The sequence below is a fragment of the Diadema antillarum genome, unplaced genomic scaffold, assembly GCF_040938485.1.
Source record: "Diadema antillarum isolate AM-2024a unplaced genomic scaffold, OU_Dant_1.0 seq00000901_RagTag, whole genome shotgun sequence".
NCBI lineage: Eukaryota > Metazoa > Echinodermata > Echinoidea > Diadematoida > Diadematidae > Diadema > Diadema antillarum.
The window spans coordinates 145,566-167,012 of NW_027271761.1; the positions used below are offsets into that span (position 1 = coordinate 145,566).

A 21,447-nucleotide genomic window follows, 5' to 3' on the forward strand; every position below is an offset into this window, starting at 1 on the left:
ATGACACAGTCCTGATCTTTTTGATGGCGATGCACAATTGTATCTCTGTAAGAGTTGAACACATTTCTGTTAATAATAATATGAAAGCATACTGAATATTAAGACATGATTTGGTGATACATTTATATTTTTACATTACTGTGACAGCAGTGACACTACTACATACTTTGTCTGTGCCTTGTGCCTCCTGCTTATTCCAGGTGGCAGTCTAGGCCTTGCACATTAATAAATGATCAACTACATTTTTATTATAAAGAAAATAAAAAAAAATTGTCTGGACATCACATAGAAAGAGAGAGAAAAAAAAATCCTGCACACTCTGCACATGTATACATTGAAACATTTTGCTGTACATAAACCTGTCGTACCATAGGTAAACAAGGAAAAGTAGAAATTACGCGGTGCGTAATATATGTCCCCGCCGGAAGTAGCATTTAGTAGCAAAATGTACAATATAGGTAAAAAGATGAAGGTCAAAGGTCAAAGAAGTCAAAGGTCAAAATTCTATGTAGAAGTTTTGAAGCCCTCACCTAGTGCCATCACATAAAGCAAACGGAATCGAAATCGGGTTAGAAATGGCGAAGGAGTAGCATTTTGTAGCCAATGTACAATATAGGTAAAAAAATCAGGGTCAAAGGTCAAAGAAGTCAAAGGTCAAAATTCTGTGTAGAAGTTTTGAAGCCCTCACCTAGTGCCATCACTTAAAGCAAACGGAATTGAAATCGGGTTACAAATGGCAAAGGAGTAGCATTTTGTAGCAAAATGTACAATATAGGTCAAAAATCAAGGTCAAAGGTCAAAGAAGTCAAAGGTCAAAATTCTGTGTAGAAGTTTTGAAGCCCTCACCTAGTGCCATCACATAAAGCAAACGGAATCGAAATCGGGTTAGAAATGGCGAAGGAGTAGCATTTTGTAGGCAATGTACAATATAGATCAGAAATCAAGGTCAAAGGTCAAAGAAGTCAAAGGTCAAAATTCTGTGTAGAAGTTTTGAAGCCCTCACCTAGTGCCATCACTTAAAGCAAACGGAATTGAAATCGGGTTACAAATAGCGAAGGAGTAGCATTTTGTAGCAAAATGTACAATATAGGTCAAAAATCAAGGTCAAAGGTCAAAGAAGTCAAAGGTCAAAATTCTGTGTAGAAGTTTTGAAGCCCTCACCTAGTGCCATCATATAAAGCAAACGGAATCAAAATTGGGTTAGAAATGGCGAAGGAGTAGCATTTTGAAGCAAAATGTACAATATAGGTCAAAGGTCAAGGTCAAAGGTCACAATTGAAATTCTGTATAGAAATTTCAAAGCTCCCATGTAGTGCTATCATATAAAGCAAACAGAATCAAAATCGGGTTAGAAATGGCGAAGGAGTAGCATTTTGAACATTTTGATCACACACGGACGCACACACGGACGGACACACGGACGGACACACGGACGCACGGACGGACACACACACGTACGGAGCCCGTTTCATAGTCCCCTGCTCGAACTCGTTCGGCGGGGACAATAATCATTGTATGATTACTAATAACCCTGGCTGAGTAATTAGAATTTGATGGCCTCATATATTTTATGGTTGCCAGTTAGTTGGTCAGTTTAGTTGGTTGTTTGATCTGTGGGGTGGTTGATTCATTGTGAATGTTGTACATGTATTAACTGGGTGGATACCTAATTGTTTGGAATTGCTGGTTGGTTGACTGGTCTGCCATTTGGTAAATAATATTTGTTCAGACATAATTCTTTGGTTGGTTGCATGCTGAGGGGGAGAATTTTGTGGATGCAAGACTTATTTTCACCGGCCCCTCCCACCCTACCATTTTGTACTCAAATAAAATCAGATCTGCTCTTATTAATGCCAATGAGCAAACTTTAGCCCCACAATCCCTCCATTTGGAAAAATCTCATCCAATCTAACCTTCAATGTGTTTTGTTTTTCAACATGTTCACCGATTAATGTAGATGTAAAAGAAGATCCAATCAGATCTGATCAGGTCAGGTTCTGAAACCACCTACAGGGGCTGGTTTCAGAGCCTGCTATCATAACTTCTGCTGCAGTATAAGCGCGAGGGGGTTCGAGAAGCCACTTTTTAGCCAACCTACAGGTTATCACTGAAGGTCATTGCCTGCTAATGTAAGCCACCCAGCTGTCACGACCAATCCCCGCAGATATAACCCGCACAATTTGCACACTTTTGCTCAAAAGCCCGTGCCGTGTATCAGAGGGGAAGAGCCAGTTGGGCCTGCTAGGACCTGCTTTTGGTGAGCAGTATCAACAGACAAGAGGCCGCTTTTTCAGAGCGGGCTGCTGAACCTCCTCAAGGAGGCTTTGAAACCTGCTGCTCCCACTATAACTGAGGTATAAGTGTCAATGAATGGGAATTACCTAATCTCCCTTATCCCTATTCTGTTATCACAGCCCTCCTGTCGTACTAAAGCACAGTATCTCTATTAAGTGGGCTTGCTAACCTGACACCTAGATGAAGTTTGAATGGATTATTGAATGCTGGTGAAATAAAGCTTGGTGCATCATTCAAACAAATGCCACAGCACAAACGGTTAAGCTATAATGATAAAATGCACCTCCTAAGTGTTGCTGAACGTTGTACTTTTAAACTTTTCTGTGTCAGGGACTGGACAGTGTGTACACTTCTATGGGGTTTTCTGTGACAATCCCAACTCAAAACATACATAGGGTTTACTTGGTGTTAATTCCTTTGTGTTAGAGACTTTCCAATCAAATAAATGGTATGAAAATAGTGAATGGCCTTGGTCATGAATACGATGGTTCAAGATTTCACAGATGGCGAAAGATGGGTTCTAGTGTGCCTCATCTTTCATGAAAGATTAGGCACACTAGAACCTATCTTTCACCATCACCAAGCGCACAATGTTCCACTGCATGGGTAAAGACCATCCGCTCTCTGTTCTACACAACGCATTAGATGTCAATGAAATGGCAACCATTTTATGGCACACAGTCAGTCAAACATGAAAACGTATGACTGTATGTGGCTTTAAAAAGTACTTATCTGTAAAGATTTAATGAGTAACTCAAGATGGGCTTGTACTGATTTAGAATGCGCAGCAGAGATATGTTTGATGTGACGTCAGAGGTGTGCGATGACCATTGCAAAAACTATGAGTTGATCATGACTTGAACAGGGAAGTCAATTTTAATTGGTGACATCAGCCGTGTGCTATCCATTTTTTGCTTGACAAAAATTACATAGCTCAACAGCGACAGTGTGCAATGATACTTTTAATTGTATGTCACGTGATGAGCAACTGACCAATAGGATATTGCTAAAATCGTTTTAGGTGTTGTATAATAGCAACTGTAATCGTACACAAACCCGATCTACTGCCCTTCGATATCTTCTTTCATCATCCCCCCTCCCATCACCATCACCAACTACTTGACCACCAATCTAAGAGTTCAAGTTCCCTCTGTCCACCTGCGATTCCCTATTATTTCATGAGTATGCAAGACCGATGTCCAGCAAACTGAAGAGATACCTGCAACTTTACTGTATGTTCTCCTGTAGCAATTGACCTGCTAATTTAACACTTTAGATAGGCATGTAGATGGCCCTTGCTCCAAATAAACACAAATACAGGTACACCATATAAGGGCATTCAAAAGTTGGGGGCAAGTAAGCTAAAGTATGATGAGAATACATTTCTTGATGCATGGCATTCTTGTAATAAGTCACATGTCACACAGCAATATAAGGTACACATATATCTGTATATAATTGGCACTCAATACACTGGTTTCATTGCTTGTCCTTCACATGAATTAGAAAAAAAAAAATCCAGTTTGATTCTCTGGATGTTGCTGGTACAACTACATTGAAATGAAACTCATAATCACGAGATAAAGCACAACTCCACCCAGCACTTTGACATGATATTCACCTCAAACACCTTCAGGTTTTCTATGAAGGGGATATGAGGGGTTACATAATGATACTAGTGACAAAAAAAAAAAAAATCACTCAAATTACCATTTTTCAGGATTTGAAACCACAATATACTAGAATAATGAATTCAAATTACATTCAAACATTCAAATTCTACTCTGGAGGTGAATTCGAGTGGGGAAAAAAAATCAATCAAATCATAGTACGGATTCTTGTGTGTATGGCTTGATCTCTGAAACATGATTTGGGAGGCGGAGCTTTACATCTTGACCTGACCACTTCCACTGCCAAACCACAAGTGTAAAATAGTTTGTACTAGGAGTTGATGCATGTACACACATAAATTTGTAGGTGCCGATGTACTCCGCAACTCAAACTATCACATAAACATTTCCCTACTTTGATTGCAGTGCAGTTTAATAGAACAAAAAAAAAACAAGAGACCCGCAGGTCTAGCGCTCACCCGAGTATCACAAGTTCACCTTTCACGCAGTCACTAATCTATTAAATTATTCACAGCTCTACTAAAATTTGACCAGGCATTCTCAAGTAGAAGATGAAAATGTACAATAAGGGCCCAAAGTTTTTAAGATTCCTTAATTTGGGGGGATTGGGGCCCCCTGGGACCCTCTGGGTGGGGCATGGTGCCCATTTTGATAAATTGAGATCCTGACCCCCTAGGGATGCTACCTGCCAAGTTTGACGAAAATCCATCATGAGGCTTTCAGGAAGAAGATGAAAATGTACAATTCAGGCTCCCATTTGGACCTTCCCACCCCCCCCCCCCCCCCCCCCGCCCCCAAGAGGGGCACCCCAGGATCTGCTATGAACAAACTTGAAATTACTGTCATTACTGTACTCACTCATAGTATCATCTTAGCTCTATAACTTCTGATTCTAGAGAAGATTTTTAAAGATTCCTTCATTTTGGGGGGAGGGGGTTGTTGGGCCCCCCTGGGGGCCCCTAGGTGGGGCATGGTGCCCATTTTAACAAATTGAGATCCTAACCCCCTAGGGATGCTACCTGCCAAGTTTGGTGAAAATTGGTCATGGGGCTCTCAAGAAGAAGATGAAAATGTACAATTTAGGCCCCATTAGGACCCCTCCCCACCCCCTCCCCTGAGTCCCAAGGGGGGCGCCCCTGATTCTGCCATGAACAAACTTGAAACTACAGTCATCAATGTACTAACTCATAGTATTAACTTAGCTCTATCACTTCTGGTTCTAGAGAAGAAGATTTTTATAGATTCCTTAATTTTGGGGGGTTGGGGCCCCCCTGGGCGGGGCATGGTACCCATTTTTAACAAATTGAGTTCCTAACCCCCTAGGGATGCTACCTGCCAAGTTTGATGAAAATCGGTCTTGGGGTTTTCAAGAAGAAGATGAAAATGTAAAAAGTTTACGCACGACGCACGACGCACGCCGGACGCCGGACGAAGGGCGATCGCACTAGCTTACTTGAGCCTTTGGCTCAGGTGAGCTAAAAAGCCAAACATGCAAGCTTGATTAACATGGCACAAAGGATTGAAAAAAAAAAAGAAGATCAATCTACTATGGATGTTCCTTTGCTAGCTAGAAATCTGCCACTCTTTACAAGGGTTTGATTTAACATTTCTGTTAATTCTCTGCATTCATCTCCTTCCCGCCGACCACACTATCACCCTCTGAAGCAGACTAATTTAATTGAATAGAAATGTCTGGATAGGCATGAAAACAAACAAACAAACAAAATAAAAACAGAACAGAATGACACCTGGGATACTTTCAAATATCATTCCCTAACAACGGCAGGGCAGTCTTGATACTGCTTTTTTGGCAAGTTTCCTTTTGGCAAAAGAAGTTGCATTCGATACTGTTTGTTCGTCGATGCTTATGAAGTGTCTAGTTTCCACAAACATATACAATGTTATTTTCATATGCCCAAGTATTTAGCAGTGATTTTTTTTTTCATTCCTCTCTTTTCATCTAATATCAAATCTTTGTCTGGACTCTTCAGTGTTCATAACCTAAACTTGGACAGAGCACACTCAGTGCTCCTTTCACTCTCAATCTGTCTGTGTTTGTTTAAGTCTTATCTCTTGTAAAGTTATCACATATTTTATGATATAAATAGTGTAGCCCGAGTGTTATTGGACAAACTTCACCAAGTAAGACACTTATGTTACAAAGTACAGCTTGGCACTCCAATGCCCCATGTCAATAATGGATACAACACACACACACACACAAAAGAGAGAGAGAAAAAAAAAGAGGGAGAGATGACAATAACTGAACTTATCAGGGGCAGATCCAGGGATTCTGTAAAGGGGGGGGGGGGGGGCACAGCTAATATTTCTGGTGCCACTTTCGGGTTTCATTTCATTTTTTCTTTTAATTTCTTTTGTTTTTAACGAAAAATAAGGGGGGAGCGCGACATGTGAGGGTTGAGCCCCCCCCCCCCCCCCCCCCAATTAAGCATTGCTCTCCACATTTCCTACATTACACGTTATAATAATGCAATGAAACCTATATGGAAAGATAGCACTCATGGCAGACACTTAGAGAAGGTAAAACAAATGTCACTCAGTGTTATACATACAAATCACATCCTATAAATGTGACCACCCAGCTCAAAACCCTCAATAAGCAGGCCAAAATGAATTTCCACTTTTCTATTTCTAGTTTAAAATGCTTTACAATGATATATAACACCACTTTAAACACTGGCGCTGGTCCCAGACTGGTTAAAATCACGATCAGGCCAGTAACTTTTCAGGAATTGCCAAATTTACTGGTCAGACATGACTAGTATAAAAAAAAAAAATTAAAAAAAAATTGTTTTGTTTGTAGCCATTTGATGCAGTTTTAAGGCACAAAATTTTGACAGTAGGTAGAGAAAAGAATATTATACTCTTCAAGGTAAGACAACTGAACAAAAAAAATGAGTTGTTCAATCCATATGACAGATTTTGGTCCATTACGGAGAATCCTAATCTGCAACTTTTCGTGGGTTTAGAGCTAAATGGTCATAAATGCCAGGTTCAAGTCATGGTCGGCGCCACGTTTTCAAAAGTGGGGGCCAACTTCTGTGTTTCATGAGCAAACAAGCAAAAACACAAACAAACAAAAAAGGCCTTCTGCACAACTTTGTGCCTTTCTTCAGCTGCCAAGCCAAAAAAACAAAACTAACAAAAACAAACAAAACAAAACAAAAAACAAAACAAAACAAAAAACATTGTTGATCTGTCTGTTGTCATGTATAATAATGTTTAAAGTCTTTTTTTTCCAGTTGGAATCTTAGAATTGCCTTCACTTTAATATCTATGATCAACAATTTCCTTCCATTCCACACAGTGTGCACCCTGTTGAGTTTGAAAGGTAGAAGAATAGGTTTGAAAACTGCTTATCCAACAGTGACAAGCCATTGGAGTCTGAAAGTTTGAAAGGTAGGAGTTTGAAAGGTATATTCTCCCCCAAATGATAGGACACTCAAAATGACAACCACAAGTTTATCCAAGCTCCCAACTAGAAACAGCAAAAGTGAGAACTCTGACAGACATTATAGTTGTTGGACTGTGCAGGTAAATCCACAAAAAGAGCTCACTAAACTGAACTTAACGAAATGAAATATTCATACATTTTTAGCTATCAAAGAGCTTTGTCCGTCAAAGTGAAGTAAAGAGAAACAGCATGTTACCTAACACTTTTCATTTTATAGTTACATCCAATATTCGCCGCAATACAAATTGCAAGCCACATGTCCTCCCCCCCCCCCCCAAAAAAAAAGCAAACAAAAAGCAAAACAAATCTCATATTCTCTGGGGTTACTGAAGAAAACATCTTCAGTGTGCATTGTATATTTTCCTGGCAGTCAATGCCTTAATTAACGGACAAGTTCACCTTCATATACAAGTACATAAGGATTGATAGAATGCAGCAATATTAGTAGAACACATCAGTGAAAGTTTGAGGAAAATTGGACAATCCGTTCAAAAAGTTACAGTGCACTCCCGTTACAACGAACACGGTTATAACGAAATTTCGTTATAACGAAGTAAATCTTCTGGTCCCAAAATTATCACCATTAAAGTCTATGGTACAAAATTCGCTTATAACGAACACGGTTATAGCGAAATTTCCGTTATAACGAAGTCTTTTCCGAGCGCCACAGACAAAGAAAAATAAAAGAAATGTGCTTCGTTATAACGAAATGCGAATTGCTTTCGAAAATACGTAGCGGAACAAGCATAGCGTCTCTACATGGGTGAACGCTTCACACCGAGTTCGCTCTTTGTGTCACGCACAGTTTCTGAGGGGAACTTGCGTTTATTATTGTAATACAGTTATCCCGGGCCATCACATTTCACATAGCTTTCTAGTATATGATGACTATTCAGCAAACAGGATATGATGTATATACGTGGTTTCCTTGTTTTCGTTATATATTGTATTTGTTCGGTTATAGCGAAATTTCGTTATAACGAAAGAAAACTGCCGGTCCCGAGCATTTCGTTATAACGGGAGTGCACTGTACGAATATTTTACGTATCTGCACAGTCACTGCTGGAAAAGAAGACTACTACAGTGTATGATGTCACATGCGTACAACTATATAGGGAAAATAAAAAGAGAATTTCACAAAACTTTACTTTTTGAATGACGTGCACATTTCTTCGACTTGCTACTGACGTATGTTAAGGGTAATATCATTCCCCCCTGCCTTCTGAAAGAGAGAAGTCGAGTGTTCTTTTGTTATGCGAGAAAAATGGAAATATGTTGAATTTTCTTTATTCTTTCTTTATATCGTTGTACTCATGTGACATCACAAGCTATAGTAGTCTTTTCATCCAGCCGTGACTGAGCAGAAACTTCAAAAATTCATAACTTTTTAACGGATTGTCCGATTTTGCTCAAACTCTCACTGATGTGTTCTACTAATATTGCTGCATTCACTCAACCCACATGTCTATGAAGGTGAACTTGTTCTTTAATAATGGCAGCAAAAGCTCACACAGGAAAAGTACAATGTACTTCTGCACATTTTTCTTCATGGAATGATATCAAATATCAAGCATAAAATGCTACCTTAATTTCATGCCAAATGGCCTTGACATTTCTTAAGATAATGTTTGGGAGATTCATGTCCCATTAACTGCCGGAGGAAATGTTGAGTAGTCCAACACTTCTAAACACATACATGTAAATGTACATGTACCTTACACAGCAAAATACTAAACTACATTTTAATACTTTGATATGACCCCCAATGGGTATATTTGCTGTTCTACAACATATCTGGTAATTCATAAAGGTATTGAGAGAATAAACATTGTAGATGACATTTCCATTAAAGGCAACACACACCTTGTGAAATTCTGAAATATTACCATCAAATCTGACCTGTGAATTTTAATGGAGAAATCTCCCAAAGTCCATTCTAATGACCACTCCCCTTTAAAAAGAAAAAGAGAAAAAGATTGGTGATAATTTTTACCTCAGCTAATGAGATTATGTTTTTGCTGGCATTGGTTTGTTTGTTTGTCTATCTATTTGCAAAATAAATCAAGAAGTTGTGAAAAAAATTCGGATTAAACTTATATACATTATGAAGAAAAGTTGATAACGACACAAGGAACAGATGATTAAATTTTGGTGGTAAACCAAATAACAGTCTGGATCAAGCATACTTTAAAAAAAAAATGTTTTTGAAGGATAATCGTTGGCAAATCAGGCAACAAACTACGTGAAGGAAGTTCAACCTGTGTGCAAATGTGCATTGAGCATGCGCTCGAGGTACAGCACGTAGTAAGCTGCTGATTAGGACAGAAAGGATTCTTTATTACTGGGAAATAAGGGCAATTTTCAGCATGTGAGTATGGGTGGAATTGAGCTGCTTGCCGGATGTCTGCCTGTCTCCGAGTGCTTTCCTAGTTGATCACTGAAATCGAGTTGCTTTGTCTTAAAGTGCATCCATGGAATTCATTGTATTTGTCAAGATTTTTTTAATAGGCGGCTAGAGCAAACTAGGTGATACTTTTTCTTCAGTGAAAATATCAAATCGATGATATGTAAACATCTCTATGTTAAAATACCCCCCCAAAAAAAATAAAAAATAAAATAAAATAAATGAATGAATAAATAAATAGCACAAAGCTAACCAAGCTATACAACAGGGCCCCATGCAGTTTTTGTGAAACGGGGCCTGGGATGTGTTTTTTTTATTTTAGAAAAGATGGCTTGTTAACAACCGTGTATGATAATTCTTTGAATTCAGGTTGACACAATGTTCTTACCATTTCCATGATTTCAACAATAGTTTCAATGATATGGTGGTTTCATTTAGTCAAATATGCCATGCGACTTAATAGAAAACGCCCACAAAACATAAATAGACTACTAAGTATGTGAGTAGCAGACCATTGTATCCTGTAGGGTAGAGGAATTAAAGAAATTAAAAAAAAAACTAAGCGACATATACAGTGTATTGACTGCTATTGTGTGTTAAGATCTGTAACTTAACACCCTGTTGACTTTATATGAGTGGGTCCCTAGAACAACCTGCAGATTGCAAAAAAAGTGTGTTGTTAGGGAAATATGACCCCATCGTTTATCAATTGTAAAGAACCCTCTCAGACACTTTAATGCTAAAAGCTGGCAAAAAACAAAACAAAACAAAACAAATTCTGATGTTTCGTTTGTAAGCACCACTTAAATTCTAAGCCCAACTTCCCCTTTAAGGCATCGGCCATCACCTATTTATTGATACTCTTCAGATCATAACATGACAGACCGAAAATTTTGTCCAGATCCACTTGAAAATGTGAGGATGTACAAAAAGTTCACTCAGGTTACAAAGGTCAGTGTTAGGAACTCTCACTGGGGGCCAAAAGACACTTGAAACTGAGCGCCATTATCAACGAAGATGAAGTCCTTGCCACAATTTTGAGCTCAATACAAGATAGAATTACCACACTCTGGCCACTTCCTCTTTAAAGTCTATGTAGGGCATACGAGTCCGTCTTTGCAGGGCTCGACACTTTCTTTTTTGTCAAGTAGCCCAATCAGGCCACTAAAATCTTTTAATACATCTGAAATTTTGGTGGCTTGACAATGATATGAAGTGGCCTGAAATAAAAGCAAAAGTAAATAATCCTTATCAAATCATAGTCACCTGATAGGGGCCACCAAAAGTTCAATTTGGAAGCCAAACACCAATTTCTAGTGGCCTCGGGCAACTGAGCTACCACTAATGTTGAGCCCTACTTTGTTTGTTTGTTTGTTTGTTTGTTGTTGATGACCTTTGTTGTTGTTTTTCAAGTTTGGTCAAAATCCAAACTCCAGTTCTCAAGAAAGTGAAAATGTGAAAAAAAAAAGTTCATGTACAATGCAAAACACACAATTTATGATGCACAATGCAGGAGCTCATTACTGCGTCCAATGCAGCATCACTTTACTTCTCATAGACCCGACAAATTATCTAATTGCGAAGAATGTATGAAAAGTAGCTTACATGTACAGTCTGTGGTTCTGAATTACCAGGTGCCTTTGGTATAAGGAATCAATTAATCAATACAAAGAAAGCAGCATGTATTATGATTGTAGTGGTGTATTGATTAGGAAATCTTTCTCTCTCTCTCTCTCTCTCTCTCTGTTCAGTATTGCAGGGCTCTATTCTCTTGGGACGTTTTTTTTTTTCTTTCTTTCTTTCTTTCTTTCTTGTGCTTATTACAAACTGCAAATATCAGATAAAGGTCTTTAAAGGGACTGTACAGTACTGGTTGAGGTGGGGATTCATGTTTTGAACATTCCTAAGTGAGATCATGAGGAAACATCTTCTGAAATATGAAAGAGCATTAATTCTAAGAAGGATTCAACGTTTATTTGATGAAAATTGGTTTTCAAATGGCTGAGATATCCAAAAAAGTGATAATGATAAAAGGCGACAGGCCACGCCTTTTTTTAGGATCTCTTTGTTTCACCTTGTTTTTGAATATCTCAGCCATTTCCAAACCGATTTTCATCAAATAAACTTTTGCTACCCCTTAGAATTGTACGCTCTTTGACATCTCATAGAGTGGTTTCTGAATATCTCGCAAAACATTAAAAGCTAAATCCTCACCTCAACCAGAACTATACACACACTTTAAGGAAACCAAAGCCAAAGGGGGGGGGGGGGGGGGGGGGTGGGTTGTTGGTTTCGTTTCGTTTTTTTCTTAATATGTGTGTGACTCTGTGTGTGTATGTGTGTGTAATGTTTTGGTCAATTGTTATTTCTTACTTGGCATTTAAGGCATACAATATCAGGATTCAAAACAGGATTTTGGAGGGGCAAGGCCATTTAGAAAAGGGCACTTTTTCCAAGGGGCCAGGGCACTTAGGTCAGTCAGAGGGGCACCAAGGCCACATTGGAAAGGGCATGTTTAGTGTTTATGAAAAAAGAAAGAAGAAAAACAAACAAACACACACACACACACAGGCACGCACACAAAGTGCAACACACAACAAAAACCTCTTCCCTACAGCTGTAATGCATTCCCGATCTCCGCGTTTCTATCAGGTGAAACGACATTTTTTAAAACAGGAATAAAACAACAGTAGGTATTGATTGAAACTCGACACCCTTTCAGGCCAGCCAGGCCAGGCTGCCATGAAACTTCAAAGCACGTTCCGACAGCTGGCTGGCAAAACCACATGGCAAAGGAATTTGCACGCGCGTGTGAATTGATTAGTCTGTGACAGACAGTTCATGACCTCCAAGAATGCGCCAGTACGCGCGGTTTCTTCTGTTGATTGGTCCAGGGAGGTGTTACAGAGATGGAGTGGCAACTCTTCGTAATTCATGCAAACACATGTTTGGGTTCAATGCGTTACAATTGGATGTCTTGCATTCCACTACGCTTTGAAGTCATGCTCGCCACCGCTCTAGTTGCAAGATGAAGTTCAGAGACGAAGAACGCATTTCACCTTTCGTTGAATTACAAGCTTTATTTCACCGTTAAATTTTAAATGAAATACTCGAATTGATTTAGAATAGTTAAGGAAAGAATTCAATATCATAAACACGTGTTTCTAGTTTCTTCGTAATGCGCAAATCGAAATGAAATGAAACTTAGGCCCTCTTAAAAACCTAATATTTTTCTATAATGCGCATATTTCTGCATGTTAGTTTTTCTATCTTTTAATCTAGGATATTTTGATCTTTCAACTAAAGTACTCCGCTGAAGCGTGTTCCAGCGTGCTTTTGAACTATTTGCTGTTAAAATTGTCAGTTTTACACTGCATTTTGATTCGCTGCTCCAATTCAAGGTACACAAATCCATTGTTGCCATCACATTAAAAGAGAGAGCGAATTGCAGTAGGAGCAAGTATTTCTAGATGTTAGAGCGCTAGTCCTGATTATTGATGCTCTCTTTTGTCAAAGCACCTGGTTTCCACCTGTAGTTAAGCGCATAATTTCTCGGCGGTGCCGCGCATGACTTCAAAGGAGAGCAGGAGTTGCACCTCCTTCTCTAGCACCTCCCTGATTGGTCTCTCTCTCTCTCCACCCCTCCCCATTCCCCAGTCTGGCACCTTGCCATCGTGGGATTTTTCTTTTTTCTTGGTGAACTTGGTGTTCACTCTTTACTACTCTATCTGAATGTGCGCTGCCTAGCTAGTAACTCTCGCAGCCGCTGTGCTGCGGAGGCAGTCGGGACGGTAAAAGCCGGTCGGGCGTACATGTACGTACACGACGTCTCGTATCTCGGAAAGATACTTTGAGTTTGAATCAGATATATTGGGACGCGAGTGAACTGAAGGTATGATATTTGAGATCAGGAAAGTTGTTCAAGCTTATTAAAGAGACTTTGAGAAAGGGCATATCATACGTCATAAATAATAACTTTCATTCTAAAAGGGCACCACGGCCCCAAGAAAAAGGGCACATTTTTTTGGGCTGTAACTTCGATCAAAAAACAAAAGGCATTGCGGCCAATAAGAGGGGCACCGACGGCCATGGCTGTCGGTGGCCGTCGGTTAATTCGAGACCTGCAATATATGGAGTTACTACAGAAGGAAAACTGCTTGATATTGAAATGCAGTTTAAGTAGTTTTGACTTGTAGAAGCATCCTCAAATTTACAGCTTCATGTTAAGAACGATTTTTATTCATGGACAAAAAATTTAATTTAAAGTCTATAATACATCATAAACATCCAAAAGTAATAAATGGCTATTTTTTAGTACATAATGTGATTTTGCCAGGGGAGTTATCTTGTTTCCATTTCGGAGTAAAAAGAGGCCTGTGAGCTTTTGATCCTAGCAGAATTTTTGTAAGAGGCAAAATGATAAAGATGTAGGAAAGGCAATCAATATAAAGGACTACACACAAGAAGCACAGTCTGAGGAGGTCTAGGGCCACAGAACAAAAAGGTGGGTGAAAGTCAAAGGCAGGTATAAGGGATTGAGGGGGAATTAAAGCAAGAGGGTGAACAGACAAAAGGCAGAGGTGGGCCAGTGATGATCCCAAGGATCACAGGGGGCAACCTGTGAAGGATAAAGGTGAATAGGGAGGCAACATCAAAGAAAATAAGGAACAACAGGACAGAGAATAGGAAAAGGATGAAATAGAAACAGGATGAGTGAAGGGGGTCTGAACAAGCAGAGAGTATTAAACCTGGTGTAAAAGGTGTGATAACAAAATGAAAGTGAGAGCCAGCCAACAAATGCAAAGTACATAAACATATCAACATATATACAATATACCAAAAGGCAATACATACCATATGGGAATGGATCAATATAAAAGCAACAATCCCATTTTAAAGGGAGAAATATATGCATATACATTATAAGTATATATAATGGTTTGGGAGATTGAAATGGTGTTCAACTGGAGGGGGGGAGTGTACAAGCAGATAACATTGCACTGGTTGCAAAACAGAGGAATGTGACATACTGTACAATCATGAATCTCACCTCCCGGGAGTAATGGGTATGTGTACTGCTCCATAACCCCTGACGACGGCAGTTCCAAAGGCATCAAGACCATAAACACTCAGTACCAGCTGAGGCCCTGGAATAACAAAGATTGTGTTTTTAAAAACCCTTTCTTCTTTTTTTTATCTGAAGAGAGATATGCAATATAGATTAAAGGGTGTGTACAGTTCCGGTCGAGGCGAGGATTTAGCTTTTAACGATTTGCGAGATATTCAGAAACCACTCTATGAGATGTCAAATAACATTCAATTCTAAGGGGTATCAAAAGTTTATTTGATGAAAATCTGTTTTAAAATGGCTGAGATATCCAAAAACAAGGTGAAACAAAGATAACCTAATAAAGTTGTGGCCTGTCGCCTTTTATAATTATCACTTTTTTGGATATCTCAGCCATTTGAAAACCAATTTTCATCAAATAAACGTTGAATCCTTCTTAAAATTACATGCTCTTTCATATTCCATAAGAGGTTTCTCAATATCTCACCTAGAAATGTTCAAAACATGAATCCCTCACCTCAACCAGTACTGTACAGTCCCTTTAACAATAATAGTATTCAAAAAGGTATAACATAAAGAACTAGAAAAGCACTCTGCCAAACCAGCAACTTATTTCCACCTTTACATGCATGCAATTTCCCAAAATAGAAGGCTTTTGTTTACGTCATTGCACGGTGCCTTGCCCGAGCAGAGCACGCACTTTAGTGCGTGTATGTGTAACCTCCAGTACAGGTAGCTTGAACCCCAAGTTCGTTGACCTTATATGCTATAAAGATGAAAAATCCTTCAAAAATCCATAAAAATTCCTGGATCACTACCAAAATTGAATGAGGTGTTCCTTTTGTCAATATCGACCTTTTACACAAGTTTCATTTTAATCCGTACACAACTTTTTCAGTTATTTTGCAAACAGACAAACCAACGCCGATGATCACTTAACTTCCTCCTTACTTGGCGGAGGTAATAATGATGATCTAAAAACATCATAATGGGTTTGTTTGTTTGTTTGGATCCTTGTTTGAGGCATGTCCATTATGGTGATATATACAACCTTTCCAATCCTACATGTAAATCAATCTCTGATCTATCATTAATAAAAGCAACACCAACAAGCCCAGTGTATGCTCATACGTATGTCCTGTACGAGTAAAAATGTTCAAGCAAAATTACTGCCATCTTCCACAGGCGATTCATATGAACTCATTAAATTGTCACACATACACACACACAAAAGGGCTTGTGATTTACATAAAAACACCAGAAGCTCATAAAAGTACAAATGCACAATTTGCCCTAATGCAGATGAGTTTTCAATTTTAAACATAATGTTGCGAACATGTCTGTTGTATGGCACATAGCCAATCCTGTTTCTTTTACTATCATCACACAGGGCTTAATACCACAGAAAACTGCAGGAACCAAGCCAACACTGTAAAAGACAGCAAACAAACTATAAAGTTGTGGCAAAACAATACAAGTGGTAAAGTGATGAGTGTTATGCTAAACACAAGAGGGCAGCATTGCTGTCAGGGAGACCTGGAAATCATTCATATTAAAGGTGTAAACTTCTTTCTTCTTTTTTTTAATTGCCATAACCTGCTGTTTTTTAGTGTTTGTGCTTGATGGCTATTTGCTTTATTATTATTTTTTTTTAAGAAGGGGTGTTGGGAATCTTTTAAAGTGATATTTCCTTTACTTGTTATCAGAAGTTCCATAAAAATGCAAAGTTACGTTTTATCTTTCATTCTCTAAAATAACGTAGTGTGTGAAATTCTACCCTAGACATGAAAGTCAAGCAAAAGCATCCCTCGGCAAGGGCTACATGATAGTCAAACAAAACAACCCATCAAGAATGCTGGTCAGCCTAATGTCAATAGCTGTTGTTGTTGTTGCATTTTTTCTGTTCTATTTTGCTTTATTTCATTTGGTTTTGTATTTTGTTTTGTTTTGTTTTTGTTTCTTGTTTGTTTTGTTTGTTTGCTTTTTTTTTTTTTTTTGCTTTGGGCAATATCACATTGTGTACACTATACTTGCCAAATGAGGCCAAATTACACTAAACATAACAAAATCAAAAATTTGGTTAAAGATTAGGTCGACTTTGGGAGAAAGATGTATCTACTGTATGCCTGACAATTTGATGTCCAATTCAGTTTATCAGTTACTGACCTATTAAACTGCATTATATCTGTAACAATTTCTTTCCCTTCTAATCTTTGTAAAGTTCTGAATATAATAAACATGCTTTATGACTCCTGATCTATAAAATTTGAGACGACAAATTCAAACTCTGAATTGAACTGGCACATGCTAAGGTTCAGTGGAAAAGACTACAAAAACAACAACATTTCATCTCGACGTTCGAGGTTTGAGTTTGCTGGCAGAAGTCATTGTGCTCTTAACCCGTTGAAGACGAGTCCCTAATATACTCCGGCAGGTGTCTAAGGCAAATGCATGTTGTAGCAATATCAGCCCATCCTCAACAGGTTAAAAAAAAAGATTAAATTCACTTTATGTTTGACTTAACTAAGAGTACAATTTGACAAAACATACATTGTAATGGCAGAAGTTTAAGTATAAGACTCAAAACAGTGTAAAACCAGAAATATTCGCAGGATGATAAAACTCCATATAGACCGTAACTATTAAACATGTTCAAATTTAATGACTGATAACAAAGGTTGCCCCTGACAACCAGAGAGTTTGACCAAGGTTTACCTGGCATAGCAACAAGCTGGATCCGAGCATTGAAGTGCAATGAGAAAATATATGCACATATGACCTTTTATAACCTTAGCGCAGTATTCATTTGGCTCTTTGAGGGGAACTTACATCCATAGGGATTTGTACTCTTGAAAGTGACATCCAGTGGAAAGTTCCAGATGAAATGTTGATTTCCATAGACATTCTTTTTACACACTTGAGAGATGCCCTCTTCCAGACCCTATGCAGTGATAAAAATTGAATTATACAATGTGAGCAGTACCTATCTTTACCACTCATACAGCTAGTAATTGCATTAAAAAATATTCATAAAATAAACAATGAGCCTATTGAATTGAAAAGACGTTAAAAAAGTGCCACCAAACAACTTAACATCTCACGTCCATGGTCAAAAAAAAAAAATACATGCTGTAAGCACTTACAAACATTTGTTTCCTTTATTCATGGAAAACAAATTACAGTGTTTATATCTATTAACAAAACAAACCAATACATAAATGAATCTGAAATCCTTAAAGAATCTGATTTTCCAAGGTCTCCGGAAAAAAAGCTTCTATTTTTTTCCAAACACATACTGATACTTAAACACTTCCTTCCTGCAATAAGGGGAGTCCTTGTGGGCACCTTGTTTTTGTTTTGTTTTTGTTGTTGTTGTTTTTTGCTAAAAAAAAAGATTAACAAACTAGAGAAGCACTCTGAGAGCGCAGACCTCCGCCAAGCATGTAGCTCATTTCCATCACTGATCTTGTTCCTCCATAGAGATATCAGTGATTTCCACCCATACGTACTTATACTTCATGCTGAAAGTGTTTATAATAGTGTGCTAAAAGTCTCCCAATTTCCCAATATAGAAGCCTTTGTTACGTCATAAACCCTCAGCTGCACAGCGCGCCTCGCCCTAGCAGAAACTAAGTGCGCGCATGCAAACCTCAAATATGCGCAGCCTGAACTCCCAAGTTCATTGACCCTACCTGCCAAAATACCAAGAATCCTTCATAAATTCCCAAAAAATTCTCGGATCACTACCAAAAGTTAATCGTTTGTTACTTGTATCATTCTAAACCTTTCCTGCAAGTTTCATCCAAATCCGTTCACTGCTTTTTGAGTTACTTAGCACACGGACAAACGAACGAATGAACAAACGAACGAACAAACCAACGGTAATGAAAACATAACCTCCTCCCTTGGCGGAGGTAACAAACAAATTCTCAACAATCGATGTTCAGCTCCTACGTACACTAAATTTACATCAGTTTGTAATGGCTAACAGGAAAAGTACTCATATTACAATGTACTTACCAGTTATGAAATCTAATCATCTCAAAATCAATCAGCTTGCAATAAATTCAACCATGTAAATCTTGTGTTTGAATTTTTATCATGCCCCTGACCCAAAACCTTTAATATCAAGTATTCAAATCAGAAATTGGGCCTGCAAATTGAAATAGTACTTTGAAGATAAAATGCTTGTAATTCTTGAGTTGTCGCCCTAATGGATGAATGTGTGACTTTGACCTCAACCTCTGACCCATGACACTTGTTGAGATTTCTCTCAGGCCGCCTGATCAGCCAACTGATTTTACCGCGTACCTTCAAAAATTGATATCTGTTACAGGGCTTACTTGGACACCAGGCTTCTGGGCCCTGAACATGACTACCAAGTTAACTATAAAAAAAAACAATGAATATGAAAATAAATAATAAAACAGTTTTGTCTCGTCATACATGGACTCTAGCCATTGCTTTAAAGTAACTTTCCCCAAGATCTACTTGGTAAACTGTACATGTTGTACTCAATCCATACACCAAGTTCAATGAAATCGGGCCATACTTCCAATGTGATAATTGTTTGAAAACACAATGTCCTGACAATTGGAGATAAGAACTTTTTATAAACAGGCATCCCTTAAAAAAGAAACTAATATCATAAAAGTCCTAAGACTTGAAAATCAGAAGGAGCAGATTGAATGGGGGAGGGGGGTGTGAGATGATTGAATGGGGGAAACTGGTAGAGATGAAAGTAGTATACTTACACTTGTGATCACCCAGTCCGGTCCATAGACAAAGTTGTACTTCACATACAAGTCATCAAACTCTGGGAACTGAAATATTGATGTTGAAAGAAATTGTTATTACCACACTTGATGAAAGAATGATAATGTTCAGCTCTACGTAAATTCATTTTGGCAGTTTATAGATGAACTGGAGATTCAATATGGAAAAGAAGGGATCCTGGTTGAAGATAATTGTAACATATTCCACTATAATGGCAGTGACAATGGTAAAAGGACACTGGTACACAGTTTCAAAACTCCACACACAGTTTGGACAAGGGTGACATCTGTCCGTACAGCCAATAGGCTGCGAGATTTTATGGTATTTTTCTGCACCAGCCTGTGGTATGAAATGTTGTTCAGCACTTGAAAGTGCAGCGTTATCTCCTTCACAACCTTGCCTAGCTTGCTCATCAGAAGCAAAAATAATGAAAGGGGTACTGTTACACACAGATACTTTCAAGACATAAACTGACACCGACATGAAGAATACCCAAGATTCCTGGTTCCATAGAACTTAGCTACTAGTTGCATACTGTACAGTCACAGCACAAAATGGCAAAAACGAAGAAACAATGAACACAGATGGATATAAATTCACTTTCAATCAATCCATGTATAACTGCCAAAGATTACAATCAAATGTTCCATATATGCATTGCATTACATTGCAGAAAGATTAGGTGTGCCAATGGAAGTTACCAAAGTCAAGTAAAAATAGTTTCTGTTTGAGACAGCATTGTCCAAGTTCGACAAATCAACGGTAACAAGCATATATAACATACAGCAATTCAGAAGGCTCAGCATTATCAAAGAATGAGCTGATATACAAAAAGTTGAATTTGAACATGTTGCAGCGGTACAGTATGTCATCCTGGACTAAAACCAGAAATGTTCACATGCATTTTGATTTTGCGAATTCTGCAAGAGCCACAATTTGCAAAATTAAAATGCACGCAAAAGTTCTTGTCTACATTATAGGCCTAATGCATTGGATGCCAGTGGCAATTCAGGAAAATTTCCAGCCGCAAAAAAAGCTGTCCGGGTTGGCTCCAATTCATGAAAATTTCATGCCACAAATACTTCTTGCCTTATAGAGTACACTGTCAGATTGTGTACCCAGCATTTCTTATGAACATCAATTGTGAGCACCTTGTATGTGCACCCATGATACTATCATAACGTATACCGTAAGCTTTATTTTCGCGAATTTTTCGAATCACACTTGGATAGCGAATTAAACAACACACAAAAATGACTTGGTGTGCTTGGGTGATAATGCATTTGAAGTTAGCGTCGGCATCAATTTGCGAAAACAACATTTCACGAAAATATCTATGACCTCCTCATTCACGAAAATATCTGTAACAGAGTACACAGTATGTAATAGTCTTTTTCGTTATCATTTTTGACATAACCGTGACTGGAATCGATAAAGGCATCACATGCATCTATCGGCCATGTGAGCAGCTAGCAAGTCCTGTTGGCACACATCCGTGCACATTGCACAATTATCAATAGGCCTACATCAGTATCACTTGTTATCGTCTTATATCAAATGTTAGTCTCGTTCATTCGACTGCTGCAGACCGTGGTTGTGTAGTAGGGTACAACCACTTGTGTTGTACAAAACATTCAGCACGATTATAAAAAAAAAAAAAAATCTGCGCGGTAGATGGAATACATCTTTAGCAAATCTCAAGTTTGTAAATCAATAAAGGATATAAAGCAAATAATCATCTCCTAGTTCTTGGGCAATGGATACAATCTAACATCACCTTGGTGATCCTTGTTGAGGT

At 38.4% G+C, this 21,447-nt stretch overlaps 1 protein-coding gene across 1 annotated transcript in view; it reads right to left on the minus strand.

Annotated features, from left to right (window-relative positions):
• Positions 1-21,447, minus strand: part of LOC139741087 (B9 domain-containing protein 1-like) — a 62,382-nt gene that overhangs the window by 38,907 nt on the left and 2,028 nt on the right. The window contains exons 2-4 of the mRNA XM_071651676.1: positions 19,628-19,696; positions 17,703-17,814; positions 14,856-14,952 (exon numbers count right to left, since the gene is read on the minus strand). Coding sequence (XP_071507777.1) covers positions 14,856-14,952; positions 17,703-17,814; positions 19,628-19,696 — 278 coding nt within the window. The remainder of the gene's footprint in view (positions 1-14,855; positions 14,953-17,702; positions 17,815-19,627; positions 19,697-21,447) is intronic.